Source organism: Trachurus japonicus, chromosome 7, assembly GCF_045865225.1.
Source record: "Trachurus japonicus isolate A0001 chromosome 7, Traja_1.0".
Lineage (NCBI taxonomy): Eukaryota > Metazoa > Chordata > Actinopteri > Carangiformes > Carangidae > Trachurus > Trachurus japonicus.
The window spans coordinates 24,542,176-24,560,066 of record NC_140913.1 but is presented as its reverse complement, the minus strand read 5'-3'; the positions used below and the strand labels follow the sequence as shown (position 1 = coordinate 24,560,066).

General features: G+C 41.6%; 1 protein-coding gene across 1 annotated transcript in view; it reads right to left on the bottom strand.

The window, feature by feature from the left end:
* Positions 1-17,891, bottom strand: part of dnah12 (dynein, axonemal, heavy chain 12) — a 38,510-nt gene that overhangs the window by 1,343 nt on the left and 19,276 nt on the right. Inside the window, exons 37-72 of the mRNA XM_085782266.1 lie at positions 17,646-17,797; positions 17,329-17,467; positions 16,983-17,149; positions 16,609-16,864; positions 16,176-16,472; positions 15,712-15,890; positions 14,180-14,372; positions 13,903-14,064; positions 13,608-13,802; positions 12,771-12,904; positions 12,537-12,699; positions 12,315-12,395; positions 12,040-12,216; positions 11,811-11,942; positions 10,440-10,529; positions 10,196-10,336; positions 9,846-10,087; positions 9,607-9,754; positions 9,371-9,516; positions 9,001-9,215; positions 8,720-8,912; positions 8,436-8,628; positions 8,175-8,347; positions 7,371-7,511; positions 7,057-7,215; positions 6,640-6,935; positions 6,299-6,552; positions 4,645-4,785; positions 4,407-4,544; positions 4,087-4,320; positions 2,839-3,027; positions 1,770-1,873; positions 1,472-1,676; positions 1,243-1,380; positions 217-308; positions 39-106 (exon numbers count right to left, since the gene is read on the bottom strand). Coding sequence (XP_085638392.1) covers positions 39-106; positions 217-308; positions 1,243-1,380; positions 1,472-1,676; positions 1,770-1,873; positions 2,839-3,027; positions 4,087-4,320; positions 4,407-4,544; positions 4,645-4,785; positions 6,299-6,552; positions 6,640-6,935; positions 7,057-7,215; positions 7,371-7,511; positions 8,175-8,347; positions 8,436-8,628; positions 8,720-8,912; positions 9,001-9,215; positions 9,371-9,516; positions 9,607-9,754; positions 9,846-10,087; positions 10,196-10,336; positions 10,440-10,529; positions 11,811-11,942; positions 12,040-12,216; positions 12,315-12,395; positions 12,537-12,699; positions 12,771-12,904; positions 13,608-13,802; positions 13,903-14,064; positions 14,180-14,372; positions 15,712-15,890; positions 16,176-16,472; positions 16,609-16,864; positions 16,983-17,149; positions 17,329-17,467; positions 17,646-17,797 — 6,127 coding nt within the window. The remainder of the gene's footprint in view (positions 1-38; positions 107-216; positions 309-1,242; positions 1,381-1,471; positions 1,677-1,769; positions 1,874-2,838; positions 3,028-4,086; positions 4,321-4,406; positions 4,545-4,644; positions 4,786-6,298; positions 6,553-6,639; positions 6,936-7,056; positions 7,216-7,370; positions 7,512-8,174; positions 8,348-8,435; positions 8,629-8,719; positions 8,913-9,000; positions 9,216-9,370; positions 9,517-9,606; positions 9,755-9,845; positions 10,088-10,195; positions 10,337-10,439; positions 10,530-11,810; positions 11,943-12,039; positions 12,217-12,314; positions 12,396-12,536; positions 12,700-12,770; positions 12,905-13,607; positions 13,803-13,902; positions 14,065-14,179; positions 14,373-15,711; positions 15,891-16,175; positions 16,473-16,608; positions 16,865-16,982; positions 17,150-17,328; positions 17,468-17,645; positions 17,798-17,891) is intronic.

The following is a 17,891-nucleotide window of genomic DNA, read 5'->3' as shown; positions in this document are numbered from 1 at the left end:
TGTCATAGTACATTGGCTGTAGATAAAGAAGTACTTACTGGGTTTTATCCAGATGATGGGCATCATGTCAAACAGGATTTTTGGGTTCTGCTCAGCCAGAACCCCACTGATGATGGAGAGACAAACAATAGTTTAAGGTTTCCAGTTTGCTTTTCACAATTTAATAGTAACTATTGTTCTAAAAACATGTAAAATATATGTACTGCGATCACCTACCTCTCTGTGTCCCATCGAGCTCCGTCCAGAAACAATCCATGAACATAAACACCGTCGTCAGGTGACGTGTCTGACTCGCTGATCGGAAGAACCTGTGAGATCATGAGAACAAATCTTATTCTCGAGGTTCTTTGAGGTGAAGACAAGTTGTTATTAAACGTGTGTCATCTAGTGGAAAACAACATGCTCCCTTTCATGGAATGGAGAATGTGGCTGGAAGAACATTGTCAGATATTTTTTTACACCAGCACAACAGAAGTCTAGAGATACACGATGCTGGAGACTTTGTGGGCAGAATAAAGCCGGTCATTTTCATATCTTTTGGGGATGCCCCTGTATTCTCCCTTATTGGCGGGAGTTACATAAGAGTATGGAAAAAATGTTGAAAGTGAAAATCCATTTACATTTGAAGTTTTACATTTGGGAAAAGAGAACCAGGAGATTACAAGGTCAGGAGAAAAATACATATTTCGAATAATGCTGGTGGCAGCTAAAAAAGCCATCACCAGAAAATGGCTTAAAACTGAGGCACCAAGAATGGAGGATTGGGTCGAGGTAATGCTCAATATTTATAGAATGGAGAAGCTGACTTTCTCAACTAGACTAAAAACAGAGACTTTTATAAATTATTGGGAAAACTGCCGTTAATTTTGTGTCTCCATTGAGAACAGACTTTGTGCAGTAAGGACAATTGTGTATGGTAGATTACGGATCCCCTTGGTTCAGGCTAGAAATGTGTTCATTGTTCATATGTTTATTATGTTTACCCTCCAACAGGAGAAAAGGGGACGATGTAAGAGAGATGTGAAAATAAGGACAGGAGTGAAAAAGCGTTTCTTTTATCTCTTCAGATTTACTCTACGGTAACTTTCTTTGAGAATGTATGTTTATATATGTCTCTGCTCCCTGGCGGAGAAGTTGTTGTATACTGTTTGAAAATTGTATATGTGAAATGTTAAATATTGATATGTGGAATCAATAAATAATAAAAAAAAAACGTTAATTAATAAATGTGTGTCATCTGACCTCATAATCAAACCCAAGCAGGTCAATAGGGACATGGTACTTCCTGGCGTAGTTCTGCATGGCTCCAGTTAAGAAGGCCTGGGTGAAGAAGAAGCCTGACAGCCAGAACACCATGGGCTTACTGGTGTCGTACCATTGCTGCGGACACACAAACAAAAAAGTTAAATATACAGTAAGTCCTAAGTAAAAACCTGAACGAGTGTTATTCTCTCAATGGAATCAGTCTCACCTGCAGAAATGCCAGTCTTGAGAGAAAATCATTTACATAGCTACCCAAGGGTTTGAGGCTGGGGTAAGACCTCTTGGCCCATTTCTCTGGGACCTTTCCCACCATCAGGCTGCCCGCGACTGCTTCCAACTCGGCATCCATCACCACAAAACCCTTGATGGCCTTCAGCAGGTTTTGTAGACTCACACGGATTGCACTACACAGTCTGTCAGAGAGAGAGAGAGCAGCAGTTAGTCAGATAACAGTCAGATAACATACAGGAAGTGGTGATGTGCTGCACTGTGATGTTTGACCATACGTGTTGTAGCGCTCCATCTCTTGGACCAGCACAGTGTTCATACTCTCTTCATAGAGCACGGGGAACTTCAACAGAGCTGCTTCTGTGTCAAAATTATCTGGAAGCTACAGAAAAAAAGCAGGACCTGTAGTTGTGAATATTCAGTGCAGTGTGCATAGATCATAAAGTACAATTACAGTTTGTCCCGAAGGTGACCCCAATGTCACAAAAATCTCTTCAGGGGTGCACTGAAGTAATTCAATTAACAAAGATTTGACTTAATGTCTGTGAACAATAAATGTATAAAACATTTGGTAACACTTTAGATTAGGGAACACATATTCACCATTAACTAGGTGCTTATTAATATGCATATAAGTAGCTTACTAGCTCCTTATTAGTAATTATATTAACACCTTATTCTACATAGCCTTTTTCTACCTCTATCACACCATGAATTAAGATTTTTCCTGATATTAACTCCTAATTATCACTTATTCATTGTAAATTAATGCATTGTTGTTTCTGAATAATGATGTGAATAACCAGTGGGTTATTGGGACCTTGTACAGGGGCAGTAGTACAAGAACAGTAATTGTTCCTTTATCACTCTGAATTAGTATAGCATTAATGCATTAATTTACAATGAATAAGTGATAATAAGGAGTTAATATCAGGAAAAATCTCAATTCATGGTGTAATAGAGGTAGAATAAGGCTATGTAGAATAAGGTCTTAATACATGCTTAATAATTACAAATATGGAGCTAGTAAGCTACTTATATGCATATTAATAAGCACCTAGTTAATGGTGAATATGTGTTCCCTAATCTAAAGTGTTACCAAATGTTTTTATACCGATTCATCAGGTAGATGTTGAGATATACAATGGGAAAAGTGAAAATGAGCAAAAGTTAAAGTGAGGAGCTCAATAAAGTTAGTGTGAGTAATAAAAGCCAACACTCCACGTAAATCTTCTTAGTGGCTGCTGAGATGTTTCAGTCTGAATCAAAGAAGATGAGCACATGTTGCCACTAGCACAGCCACCAGTGAGGCTAAATGAAGAGGAGATTCTACGAGTCTACATATACCTTGGTGAGGATGTCATTCGCTATGTCGTACAGCGCGTTGTCACTTCCAGAGCTACCACCTCCCTTAGAGCCACCGCCCTGGGTGAGCAGCAGGGAATCAAACAGCAGCTTCGTCTGCTGGAGATCTTTAGAAATGTCCACGTTCTCATGCATCCCAAACACCTCTGGATGCTGGCTGAGTGGAAGTTGCTAAAACAAAACAAGGGTAGGGGAGAGTGGGGTAAGATGAGCCAGTGGGTAAGTTGACCCGCCCCTTGTTTCTAGGAAACTATAGGAAAAAGTTAGCATGTGACCAAATATTTGGGAGGCAGGCATCATTTCATGGAGTCTGTGAAGATTAGAACCACGTGAGTAAAGTGGTTCAACATTTATCACTAAAAAATCATTTTTCACTCTCGAGAGTGAATTTTGTCGATCATAAGTTTCATGAGAATTGTGTTTAGACCAAAAGAGATGATTGCAAATTTGTTTTATACATGGGTTGTGGTATCTATGGGCTACAACATGAGGTAGTAAACCTAGCATGAAACTGCACCATTTTAGCTGTGAGAGCAATAAACCCAAGCTAAGGTAGCTGTGGGGGAAGTTGAGCCACCTATCCTATACACTTAATGAATGTATTTTGGCTGTAAATGTCCAAATGATTAAATCGAGATTCTGTATGTTTGTGATTACAGTAAGTATGTTCCTATAAACAGGAAAAGTTGTTTATAGTGAGGCCAAACTTTACTTTCAAAGAAAAATATCTGAGATTCTTCCCAAGATGCCACGTAATTGTAAAACTCCCCAAATCTCAGTGAGTTGGTGGCTCAGCAGGAAGTCCCTGCAGTTTGTGTTCACCTGTAACCTGGACAGATGAAATATTAAGTAAAGGGGGAGGTAGGAGATGGATGGAAGGAAAGAAGGGGGGGTTGATCAATTTACCCCACTCCTATGGTCAAATTACCCCATTCATGGAGTATAGTTGAGTCACAAGACCACTTTTTTTGAACATGCTATATTTTAAAAACAGTTATATTTACACTCATTCTGTTAATTTGTAGAGATGCAAAACATCCTGAAATATATGCAGATGTGTTAGTTAGCAACAAAACTATAATTGTCTTGATGTAGTGATCCTGAATACAGAAAGTGTCTCAACTTACCCCACTCTCCCCTATCTCTATTACTGTTGAAATACATGATATGCAAGCCTAATAAAATAAATAAATAAATTCATTTTTGATGTGTGTTATATGAGTTTTTTACCTTGATGAATTCGACGTAGTCCTCGTAGCTAGATTTCGGCGGGGAGATGTAGTCGCCGCTGGGTGAGAAGGGGTAGCGATATATCTCAATGACGTCCGAGTTGTAGAAATCTGCCAACATGGTCAACAGGAGCCGCCTGTCCCAGTCGTCTGTCACACGGCCGCCGTAGTTACACTGCCCGGTCAGATACGTTATGGCCTCAAAGGGCACCTCGTCATATTCATTCACAAACAGCTAAAGAGGGAAAGAAAATAAATAGATTTTTTGATTGTTGCGATGGTGGCGACACAGACAATCACACAGAATCTTTGAATGAATACCTGTAGCTGCCTGATGCTTATACGGAGGTCAGACTCGTTAAAGCCATAGGGGATATTCCAGCCCAGTGGACCAAACTTCTTTCTCTCCTGAACAAGCGCATGGAAGAAGCAGAGTCCATACAGGAGCTTTTCCCAAATCTAGTGTAGAGATTCAAGAGTCAGAGAGTCACCTCCTCCGTGTGATGTCAAATAAAGAGATGTGAATTCCTGATTGTGTACAGAGAGAGGATGAGCTCACCAGCTCCTTGTTGGGACAGTTACTGAAGAAGTTAGGATCAGAAACAGGGTCTGTCACGTAAGACTGAAGTAGGTTGAGTCTTAGTCCTGTGGGAGGCTCATTTGTCATTTTCACCCCGTTCTGCAGGATGGTCACTGGAAACTGGTCAGAATAGAAAGAATATTTCTTTCTGTACTCAGATGAAGTTTCTGTATAGAGGGTATGCGTTTACGTCACGTTGCCCTCGCAACGCCTCGTTCGATCGGACTGAGTGGCAAAACAAGCGTTCCTCAACGTGCTGGCGGATAGCGATGGACTCATAAACTGGATAAAATATCGTATATCAAAACAAATTGATGTCAAAAGGAATCGACAACCAGCTCCCCAAAACCGTCTGCTCCACGGACACTGACAATCCTGTAACCATGGTAACACACGGTGTGACCGCGGTACCTGCAGAGTGACTGACAGGCTCAGTGTTGTTGTGCAGAGGGACGAGATTACAGCTGTTACTGTCGTCCTGACACTGACTCCCGACACTTAAACCAGCACTAAGTAACTTTTCAACCTTCATAAAATATTTTCATAACTTTTGTGATGATACATCGACTTACAACAAGTTGAATGACACCTCTGTCGTGGCCTGAGGGGGTCTGTATCTCTGTCTCTGGCACTAAGCAGCTTTGAGGAGCATGGTAGGAACCCAGCTCTCACTTTACTTTCACTTTCACTTTTGCGAGTCACAACGAGGAGGGAACAGGCAAAACAGCACTTTAGCAATGGATTATGTTTGTGTTTTCACTTTGAAATGATCCACTGGAAACAGAAACTTAGTTTTGATGCCTTCTGTTAATTTTAATGCAGGATATTTACAGGGCTTCACACTAGTGTTCATGGGAAATGAAGTCTTCCTTCAGGCAAAACACTACCGCTTTGGTCCACAGGCGCCGCCAAACTCAACCAAAACTGAAAGTTCTTTAGTACTGCTTTAAACACAAGCTGCTTTTATTCTGAAAAACTCTGACCAGCCAAACTGTAGGATGTGTTAGAGGACTAATTTATCTGTCTAAACATCAGAACTACGACACCTGAAACTGTAAACACAGCTGATCGATCGAAAAAAATTACCGCTCCAGTGAATTTACTTTCAGTCATTGAGAACAGGTTCTTGAACGTAACTCGGTCAAAGTGAGACGTATCCTCAAGATTTCTAGCAGCTCTGTTAGGTCATGCTGCTTTACATGCTGGCAAAGCTAGACATGTCAGACTTGTGTGGGCTCGGAGAAAATCGCTTCGTTACTTGCTCGTTTTTTAACTTTGGCGGCTCTGCCACTCGTCTTTTTGCCACTCAGTGGACGTTCCACAGCGACTTCCGAGTACCGTGACGTCATGTGCGTACTGTTGCGGTACTGATCAAGGCTTTGATATTCCTCTCAGGGTTTTTTTTATTTATTTTTTTTGGTGTTTGTTTGTGTTTGGTTTTGTTTTCTATTCATACCATATATCCTCATATAGCCTTTGTCTTTTCTTACTTCATTTATTTCATTTAACAATGTCAGGTGGTGTATGTCTATTTTGTATGTAGGTTTTTGTGTTGTTTTTTTTCTTCCTTCTATTTTTTGTAAAAAAAAAAAAAAAAAAAAAAAGTTGTTGCACGTCAGAATTAAATGCTTACCTTGGGTGAAGGGTAACTTGTGAGCCACAGGCGGAAGTCGGGGTGGCATGTTTCTGGACTTAAGTCCTCACAGATTTTCTCCAGGGTGGACATCCAGGAAACAGCCAGGTGACAGTTCTGTAAACACACCCATGTCCCATCCTGCATGGCTGTGGAGATCATTTTAGCAGCGATGGGGCCCTGTCCCTGACCCAGAGAGATCGACTGGAACTTGGTACCACCCATGTTCTTGTCAGTGGCAAACTTCAATAAGCCTACGGAAAAGAATAGTTATTTCTAATGATCGGGAAGCAGCATTATGTGGAACGTTGACTGTCGATCATTGGTAAAGCGTGACCTACTAGCCATGGGATCGGCTCCTGGAGATAGCACAAACACGAGAGGGATGGTGGAGTTGGAGTCCCGGTAGCTCTTACTCAAGTCGAAGGGAGGGGGCTGTACAAATCTCTTCCCCAGTTTAAGAGTCACAAATTTGGTCACAGCCGGCACCATCTTATCAGGCCGCAGACATCGAACAACAATCATTTGCTGCAGATCGTTGAGTCGTTCACACCACGGTTCGGGCAGAGGAACGTCACATGGCTCTTTGCTGTCATAAATAGGCTTGAAGTCTCCTGGACTCTTGATGAAAGCCTCTCTGTAGAATAGATGACACCCAGGATCACACCGTTAGTCAAAAGTAAATCATGATTAGAAGCAGAATAGACAAACGGATAGTCAAATATCTGGTTGGTTTAGTGATGTTTTTGTTTTTTTACTTTATTCCTTGTAAACCAGGCAGTTCATTGGCTCGACATATCTCATCCCAGCTCTTGTCCTGTAGCCAGCTGGGGTCAGGGTTAGCAATGGTGTTCTGCAGGCCCACTCCACCGGTCAGCAAGAATGTGAAGTCAGAGTACTCAATCTCTTCTTTTGCTCTGAACACAATTATCGGCAGAAGATACAAAAATGTAAACTTGACGTTGTATTTTTTATGTCCACATGAAAACTTACAGAACAGCTGAAATCAAATCCTGACAAACTTAATTCCTTAAAGCAGTAGTACCCCGCCCACAGTGGTTATAGCACTTACAGGAGTAGATTGGAGCAGAGGAGGAAGGCGAAGAGGAGTTTATCTTTCTCAAACAGAGAGCGGCAGACGTTACAGTACAGGTTATAGGTGAAGTGATCGATCAAGTATCGAAGCCTCCTATCCAGGATCTTGGACTTGACACTGATGAACAGAAGACAAAACACAAGAACCGTTAAGATGTACATACAGTACGAATACCAAATATAAGTTAATATCAAAAAGTTTACATTGGACGTCAGTGTACAGTTTGTCTTTTGTTCACAGATTTAAAATGTAGCTAAATCTGTTTTGACTTGCTGACTGACAGGGCTAACCACTAGTTAGTTAGTTTAGTCCTATTTAGGTTAAATAAACTCACAGCGCAATGAAACATATTGTAGTCTAAGATATATTCACATGCTACTAGTGTTGCCTGCACAATGCATATTTAAAAATCCACAAAGTAACGTTAGATTTAATCTACTATAAAGGAATACTGTCTTCTGTGTGATTCCTAACTGGACTTAGTTTTTCTGAAAATGTTTTAACTTAAAAGATATTGTTTACCACGAGCACTGAAAAATATCTAAATTTGACTGCAATTCTGACTGAGACAAAAACTGACCCTGATATTCAAACAGAAACAAGACAGCTCGTGTAATAATCCTCTTTGTCCAATGTGTGATTCCTGTGTATTATTCAAGCTTGTGTTGACAATATGTACAGCAGATGGAGAACAATCTCTAAACTGCTGATACAGTCCCAGCAGATTTATCCCAGTGCATCACGCCTTCTGAGACACTGCAGAAGATGTGCATCACTCACCTGCATTTTATAGAATTAATGTAGAGGTTGACAAACCAGCCAAGTGAGTACTGGTACATGGGGTCTATGTTTGTCAGATCAGCAATGCTGAAGAATAGGATGGAGGAGTGATTGGCAATAGGTCTGTAACCCTCCCTGGACTCTGCTATCTTGATCTCTGTCTTCTCTGCAATCTGGGAAAAAAGTAAATAGTAGGAATTTACAAAATATCAGATGTATCACATTCACAGTTCAGATCTTGTTGTAGTGCACTGTCCGCACCTGTTGTTTCTTTGTTATCTCAATGGACATGATTTTAGCCGAGTCCAGAATCTGAATGGCACTCTCATCCTCCAGGATATTTCCCTCAGAAGACTGCAGCGTTTCAAGGATTTTATCCTCAATTTCCTTAAGCTGCCTCTTATTGGCAGCCGACTGCAGGATTAATGCATTTCTCTCCTCCTCCAGTTCTGGACTGCAGAGCAAATGAAGCAGAAACAATGCTCTACCCAGGCGACCAGTAGTATTTCAGAGGAATACCAAAGTGACTGTTTTATGAGCAGTACCTCTCCTTGGCAACCACAATCCCCAGCAGCTGGTCCTCCAAGCCCTCTGGGGTGATCATGAAATTGAGCAGGGACACCTTGGTGGCCAGTTCTGGTAGGTAGTGAGGATTCCTCAGCTTAGTGGTGATGTAGAAACGGAAATCGCAGGAGTACTCAATCACACTCTCCCCCAGTCTGATGCAATCCACACCGCCTGAGTGAAACAAAAATGCCTGCTTACAATTTTCCCTTTTCTCATATTGCAGATTGATCTTTTTTCAGTCATATCATATTTTCAGCACCTTGTTTGAAGGTTTGTTTAAGCAGCAGTGGCTCCAGTGAAGGGTCTAGCTCCTCTGCCACATTTTCCAGCAGGAGAGGTGTTCCAAACTGAATACAGTTCTCCAAAGTTCTCATGTAGTCTGCATCGGTCAGTTTGATCACACTCAGGTTGTTGTCTTTCTCTGAATTTTTCACCCACTTATTGGCCTGGCCTTGAGGGTCAATCATTAAGGGCCTAAAATAAGACAAACATTATAAGATGAATCTTAGGTCAAAGCAAACATCTTCGTTGCCAATTTCACAATTTTTCTAACTAAAAATGGGGGAAAAAAGTCTCATTAGTAAGTAGATTTAATATTTCACCAAATAACAAAGACATGACAGACTCACCATCTACGTGAATTACTGACAATGACACCATTGTCAATAGAGAAAGAGTCACTGGGAAGGCCTGCGATGTTCCAAGCCCTGATTTTAATGGGATCTCCCAGGGTCTTACTGAGAGAGAAGTCGTCTGATGAAGGAATGTTCTTGGACTGGAGATTTTGAAAAAGTGATAACAGATATTGGGCAATTAAATGCATATGATTCAAAAACAGCAGCTACAACAAGTCTCTGACTCTTACTTGGCAGAAGTTGGTCCATAGCTTGGTGCAGTCCTGTCTGAAGCCAGCAGTAAAGGCCCCGAGGTAGGCGATGACACCGGCAGAGATAAGAACATCACCTGTCAGGTTGTCGTATGTGCTCTGCAGGTCGTCTGCTGCCTTAGACCATCTGAGGACAGACGTGATTGCAGTAAGTGGAATATTGTGATCATTTTAATCAGAGAAAATAACTAAATGTGTTATTTTTCATATATCATCACCTGGTCTTTTCTCCACCCAGACCACCAATGAGTTTCTCTGCCCTCTCCAACTTCCTGGCACACAAATCTACTTGGAACTCCAGCTGAGCCTTCTCCTCTGTCTTCTCCTCAAAGGTCTTTTGAAGAGCAGCTAAACGGTCCTCGACCTCTTTCAGCTCAGCTCTTTTCCGGTCCAGCAGTGCCATGGTAGCAGCCAGAGACTCCTGGGCCTCTGCGAGGTTGGCCTTTTTCGGAGCCACGACCTAAAACCACCGAGAGCAGTTGGACAGAAAGAATGTGTGGGCATAAGCATGCAGGTCATCTGGACAGGTCATGAGAAAAACATCAATGCAAATCCACACACACTGCACCTTTGCCACTCTGTCATACACCTCCATTGCTTTAATCCACTTGCACAGGCCCTCTGCTGCAGAGGAGGCCTTTGCCACAATGGTGGGGTCGAAGTCAGGATTAGTCATGTACTCACTACGGATTTTTTGCATCACAGGGACCTGCAAATGAGCGAGAGCAAAGTTAGTCATGATAAAATTAGAAACTCTTGATCAAAAAAGTGTTTCATGTCGGTGTCAGTTGTGTAGTTTTCCTGACACTCACAGGAATATTGTCTTTGTCATATTCTCTAAGATCTCGTAAGAAGTTCATATCCCCTAGTAGCTTCTTGCTTGGACCCCAGTAGTCAAAAACCTTGACAATGATAAAAAAAAAAGAAAAGAAGTTTCACATCAGAGTATTAAAACAAGTTGTAATGTGAAAATGCATCTGCTTTGATGACCTTTTGTAATATTCAATAGATTCACATGACGTCACTGTGTTTCTGCGCCGCCATATTTGTGTCCGAATCAGGGCAACCTGGGCACAGATCACAGCGTCACGTTACCAGAACAAGTGGAGTAGTAGGAGGAAATCAGCAAGAGACCGAAAATTGACGTTATTTGAAAGATGCCAGGATTATATTGTGCTGTTGACTGTGATAGCAGTCGCCAAAAAAAACCCCGGACTGCAGTTTTATTCCATCCCAAAAGACGTAAAGTTATAGACGGAATAAATAGTTGACTGCAGGCAGTCTATCAGTGGCAGCATGGGCTGTGACAAGTCTCACTAAAAGAGGGGATTCACTTTTTTTTTTAATAACATGGATATATTGAATTCTGCATTTTGATTACTTTCTTATTAATTACTCACTGATTCTGCATTTAGGGTCTTTTATTTCTGTATAACAGACCGTTGCTAAGTAAAACGGGCCGTTGCTAGGGACGCCGCTCTGATCAGCGGAGCAGGGCAGAAGAACTATCAAGGATGTTTACCTTGTGTTTCATTTTTACCAGCTTCAGACTAATTGTGATGTTAGAAAAATGACTTGTAGCTTGTTAGAGGGAGAGTGGAGGCTCTCTGCCTCCCTCACCGCTGCTGGAACCAAACCTGCGATCAGAGCGGACAGAGCGGACGGGCCAGCGCAGTGTCACAGCTGTGACCAGCTGTGTCTGTGCCACCGCGAGTCCGTGACACAAACGTGTCCCGTATCGTCATCTCTTATGACAGACAGGACTACATAAATGTCCACATCGTAACATTTACATGATAATTCATCAATCTACTGATTGATTATCAAAAGCTCGTTGAAAACAACTACACACGAGTCGACAGGAGGAGGGTGAGGAGCAAACAGAGGAGAAGTGACCGGACTAAGGACTTTGATCAACATTACGTCTCTAATTAATTAATTAATTCATAAACTGTGTAATAAGTGGGATAATATAGAGTTTGTCTGTTGTTATAGAGATATAAACCCAGACAGGATGTATTAAACCCTGTCACTTTGTCAAGAAACTGTCATTTCCATCCTGCGGTTTGATGCTGTCATATGAGGAGACCTGTCAAATCGGACACAAATATGGCGGCGGTCCCTTCGACGTGACGTCACTGCAACCCATGAATAAATAAAAAAGAATTATCTTCATCATGTACCTTTTTTCCAGACCCAGCTGGGTCAGCTATCTTATCTGGCTTTATGTCCTTCATCACACACACAGCGGACATCACCAACTTCACCCCGGACGGTGGATTTTTCATCGACTTCACGATCGTGACATCAGACGGCTGAAATGAAACGAGCGGTTGAACCTGCTATTTGCACTGCAAAAGGTCTAAGTGGTCAAACTGTGTCTGAGTGTCTGAGTGTCTGAGGAGTGTTAACCTTCAACGTGTCCAAGGCGGAGAGAGCAGCTTCCAGGGCAGGGATAGCCTCGGCCAAGTCACTCTCACACTCGTTCTTCAGAGCCTGAGCTTCATTGGCTTTTATCGTTGCTGCCTCCTCGTCAATGCGTACAATTTTACTTTTGGCTTCTACCTCCACAGATTCCACTTCAATCACCTGAAAGTCATCACATTATATACAACACATAAGTTATTCATATCAACTGCAAATGTATTGTCAGTGTTGGGGCTGATTTAAAGGTGTGATTTATTCACCTTCATCATTTTGGTGTTGTCTATCTTTGCTTGCTCCAGCTTGGGCTGTAGATCTACTAGTTCTTGCTTCATCTCACCCACCTACAGAAAGACATTGTAAAAAATGAATTATTTTTTCTTAAATTATTTAATTAAATTAAATTATTTCATTTAAGAACCCTCAACATTTTTAATGAACAACAACAAAAAGAAAGCAACTCAGGTAATCGGCGGTGTACGTACCTGAGATTCAGCGAAGGCTAGTTTATCCAGGCCGTTGGTGTACCTCTGTTTAGCCTTCATGACAGTGTCTCTCTTCTGACTGAGCAGCTGCCGGAAAGCTGCTATCAGCTCCAGGTAGGATGTGGGTGTCACATAATTATGGCGGCCAAGTTCAGAGAGGAATCTGCAATGAAAGCAACAGTGTCGCACAAATGCACTCGACCTTTGAATAAGTCATATCGCCACATGCCTCACCTCGTCGAGAGCTGTTTGGCAGAAGTATGGAATGTTTTGCAGATAGGTATGACCTGCTGCCTCTCGTTTTCACTCATCTCTAGTGACTCCAGCAAGGAGTTGGCCACTCGCTCCAGAGCCTCCTCTGGCCATGGCTGTCAGGGCGGAGAGAGGGGAGGGGCAGCGAGGAGAATACAAGTAAATCTCTAGCGGACTGATTGAAACACAGATACATACAGTATACTGTTTTTGGTGTTGTTAATGCCTAATGCTGCACTATATCTTCCTGGAGATGAAACAGAAATCAATCCCTTAAAGCAGAAGTAAGCGATCCGGTCGTTTTGGCTAATGCTGCGTTCAAGGCAGGCTTTTGAAATCGTAAATTACAGCTTCAAGTCACGACTTACGACTTTGTAGCGTTCCAGGCAACCCACTCGTGTTTCTCCGACCTGTTTTACCTGTGAAAGTCACTATAACGGCCACTCGTAACTTCTGACCCGTGAACTCGTACCAGATCAAACTGGTACCGAACTGGTACAACTTCACAGGTCGGAAACACGAGTTACGGGCTGCCTTGAACGCACCATAACAGTCCTCGTCCCTACGTCACCACATTCTGGCGCATCCCTTGGCTGCACACACAGCCCTTCATGCCGTTCTCTCTCCTCATTGGATAAAACTTGTAGGATACGAGAAAGGTTTTCTCCTCGGCTCAGAGCAGAGCAGAGTGACTGACAGACCCGTGTTTCGGTCCAAACACTCTATAGAAGTGATTGCTGTCGGAAGATATAACTATTTAAGACTTATATTAACACAAAAATATTGCTTACTTCTGCTTTAATGATGCTGATTCATTACCTGGAACCAGTCAATGGTACAGCAGTTGATGAGTGATGGAAACTGGCGTAGGCGATTTCTAAAGGCATCCCCGATGGGACTGAAGGCCACAATAATATGCAGGTTCTCTCTGCAGCGCGCCACAAAGAACGCAAACAGAGTCAGTGGACTCAGCTCCAAATTCTTATTACCACCCTGGGCAACGGGGCGCACAGACTGGAGAAAGAGAGATGAAGATAACAGTTATAGTCAGTATAAATGATTAAAACTGTTACATGAGGTGTAAGTGGCTCTATAAGGGCCTGCGAGAACCCACCTCCATAATCTCTTGCTTCTCATCTATGGCAAACAGATTGGGCACTTCTCCCGTGTTCAGCACACTGTCCACATCTTCTAGAAAAGCTTCATCTTTGATCTGAGTGTCAGTTAGCAAGAACACCGTCTTCTGGCCTTTCACCCCTGCATTTTTCAGCAGCATCTAATATGATGAAAAACAGGGAGACAAGAGTGAAAATCTGAAGCAAAAAACAAACAAACATGTAATGCAACAGAATGAAAGCAAGCAGAAATGTTTCTAAAGCCATTGAGCTAACCTTAAGGTCATCTCTCCATTCAGTCATGCCGTAGCTTTTAGAGATCTCAGGCTGGAACATGGTCATGTGCGCCATGGATGTAGCCAGGCGGGTGATGGATTGGCGTCCACTGCCTCCCACTCCCACAAGCAGAGCGTTGCCTCCTGGCTGCTTCAACACACGGCTTATCCGGGACAAGTGCTCCAGGAGGTAACTACATAATACAGACATTTTGTTATCTCAGTTAAAGACTGGCCTGAGCACAAATAAGCTGAATTAATTTGGTTTTGTTCAGTTGTTAAATTTTAACCCTCTATGGTTACGCATTATGATGCCAGTGGGGAAAAAAATGTTTGGAGTGTTTTTATGTCTCAAAATAGACTAAATAAACATAATCTAAAGACATTTTTAAAAATTATTTATTTTTGGAAGTTTTGGGGATTTGTTGCCTGTAGGCAACATTGTACCATTACGGTTCGTCATATACTGTATTAGAAACACCAGTCTCTGTAGACTTTCACCTTCACTGGCCTCATCCTCATCCACATTCTCATTCTCATCTTCCTCATCATCATCATAATAGCCTGATGTTTACTTTACTGCATCCAAAATCAAATTTATTAAGGATAAAAACCAAAATTATGATGAATTATATGTTTTTGAACATTATATTTACACCTAAACACACACTACCATAGTCTCATAATGCAATTTTGATTCCATAATGGTCCACTGTCGCCTCAAGGCAACATTGCAATTTTCTATAATGGTACGTTGTTGCTTTCGGGCAACAGGTGAATTTGAACAAGTTTCCATTATTTAATAAGTAAATAAAATGCATGGAACTATTAAAAATGTAACTTTACTAATCTATTAGTGTACTTTTTTTTTTCTCCAGATGAAAAAGGGCCAGGAAGTTATGTTTTCAGACCGTTTTAGTGGAGCAAAATGGCAAACCTGTTTCCTTTGAAAAAGTCTGTAAAAAAGGGTTTCAGTATGGCTTCTTGAAAGTCATGTGATAAATTAAAGGGACAACGAGGAGTTTTGGAAAAGCAAAGCGTTTTCACACTACATTTATGAGCCTCCGCGCGCACCGTAAAATTATTTTGACCGGCGCAAGACGGACTCATGTTTTCATTCATCAATAATTAAAGTCAGAGGTTCAAAGAGGTTCAGATACCACCGTAGTTCCGACCATAAACGGCGATTCAGCTACGTTATTCTCATGACTCGTTGCGAAACTGAAAGTAAAGAAACGCTGGTCGGCTCGACCAGCATCTCCGCCACCACTAATAATAACAAAATAACGATAGAGACAGAATGATATATTTATCGAAAATGGGCCCATTAACAAGTGTGGGTAGCGGAGATTCATCCACATTAACGTGAGACTTTTTTATAACCGATTAGAAACTCCTCTAAAGCATTGTTATTGGTTCTCTAAGGTCTCCTCTCTTTTTTAAAGTATTATAGCATTAAATGGGATGAATTGTGGAGATGTGACAGGCCAAAAGCCTGAGGGCACATTCATCTAGAGAATCAAAGCTACTTACCGGAAGATGACAAGGTTCATGCGATTCTTATGCATCTGGTTGTATTCATCGAGACACAACGTCACCACCTCAGCAAAGCTTTCAATTGAGGGGACCTCGGCGTAAAGGCGCTCATCATCCTCCAGGTCAGGGTTCATATAGTCACCGAACAGAAGATTCCGCATGTCTTCCTCAACCAGCTGAGAAACAAAGTCATTTAATGATTCAAATTAAAGCATATAACATTTCTATTTATTTCACAACAAGGTGTTTTGAATGAGTAGAGTAGAAATACAGTTGTCGATGTCTCGCATGCCAGTATAAAATTACACAATAATATTATGTATAAAATAATAATGCATACTAATTAATCAAAAACCTTTTTAAGAGCAGAAAAAAGTGAAAACAGGGCAAAGCTGTTTTCTCCTACGTTTACTGGCATAATGTAAAGGACATGACACTCATATAACTTAGTTACAACTTACTTTGCTGCCTTGTTTCAGGTGATCAAACACCTTATCAAAGGTCTCTTTGAAGTGATCTTTGAGGATGCTCTTCATCAGCTGGTAGAGCCATGCTCGATCTGAGTCGTCCACAAGACGGTCGTAGTAAACACGGAAGACCTCATGGACAAACAAACGTATCATAGTGTGTTTGTTCTCCAGAGAATCCTTCTTCAGCAGCAGGCAGCCTTGGATAATGCGTGAGAAGTCCCGCAGGTTGAAAGTGTAGTGAGACTTGGCTGGAGTTGGGAGCAAGTTCTTCATTGCTTTCTTATACACCTTTGGGATAAAATAAAAGCATATGATCAGAGAACTAAAGCATTAGAAAGGACATGATCGCTAAGAGCAAAAACATATTCATCCATCACATGTCAACATTTCATGTGATATCATGGTGTGTCTTTTGGGGACTCACTTCCATAGTCGCTGTCACAATTTGGGTGCCAATAGTGAAACATTCGGGTGGAAATTGATTATTTTTGAGGTAGAACGACACCACGCTGGAGAAGATCCGAACCATGGTGTCATCACTGAAAGGATTAATGCTGAAAATGTTGAAGTGCCGCAAGAAGCGAGATGTCACTGCATTCCTCCCACCACCAGGGGGGCCCATAGCCGAGATGAGCTGGAGGTCAACAAGAGTGATCTTGGAGGTATCCTTCAGATCATACCTAACAGAGTGTAAAGGTTAGGCTTGTCTGTGAAATTACAGCAAATCTAAAATTTTTATGTTATATCTCACTGCTTGTTTTACTATCAAATTGGTCTCTGATAGTGGATGGTCAGTACCAGTTTCCGTGGTCTATGTACTGCCGAAGAAGCTCCACTGGAGGCTGTGCTCCAAACTGTTCCAGTGCAGGCATATTCAGGTCATCCACGAAGATGATGCACTTCTTTCCCATGGGAGGCCCAAACACTCCTTTCCTTCTCTTATCCAACCTGGACATGATGATACTCTGGAGGACGACACACACACAGAATAAAGGGTAAAAGGTAAGAAAATCAAAGAATCGACCTTCCTCGTTTGTCCAGTTTATCACCTGACATAAAATTTGTGAGTATGAAGTACTCTCTCTGTCTATATATCTTTAAAGAAATCAAAACATTCTTTCATGAATAGTTTCTAAATTCTTACCTGGGTTTGGTTGGCACTAGTGCGGGCTGAAAAATTGATGAAGAAGGGTAAATAAAGGTCTTTGTCCAGACTGTTCATCAGTTTGTCCTTCACATACACTGACTTTCCAGTGCCAGTAGGACCAACAAACAGGAGTGGCCTGAGCAGAGAAATGAAAATACGGTAGGTTACATTAAATTAAAAAATAAATACAAAAATGTCAATAACAAGAGAACAACAGTATGTGTGGAAAAAGTAGAATTTAGAGTAATATATGATGATAAAATAATTAAATAATGGTTGATATATGTGTTGATCAATGCCCTGACAATACTCACATTCTGTAGTTGATGCACAGGTTCAAGAGGTAGGTGTAACGAACAGTGTCGATGGTAGGAACAATAATCTCTTGCACTTTGGTGTTCTTGTCCCCCAGGTTGACATTCTTGATGAGATCATTCCACTGAGTCCAGCGGCCTTTTCCATTAAACTGTATAAGAGAGTTTATGTCATTTATATAGCAGCTTAAAAGCAAACAGTCTTTGCACCAAAGTGCTTCACAAACAAAACCTTAAGGAGATTTT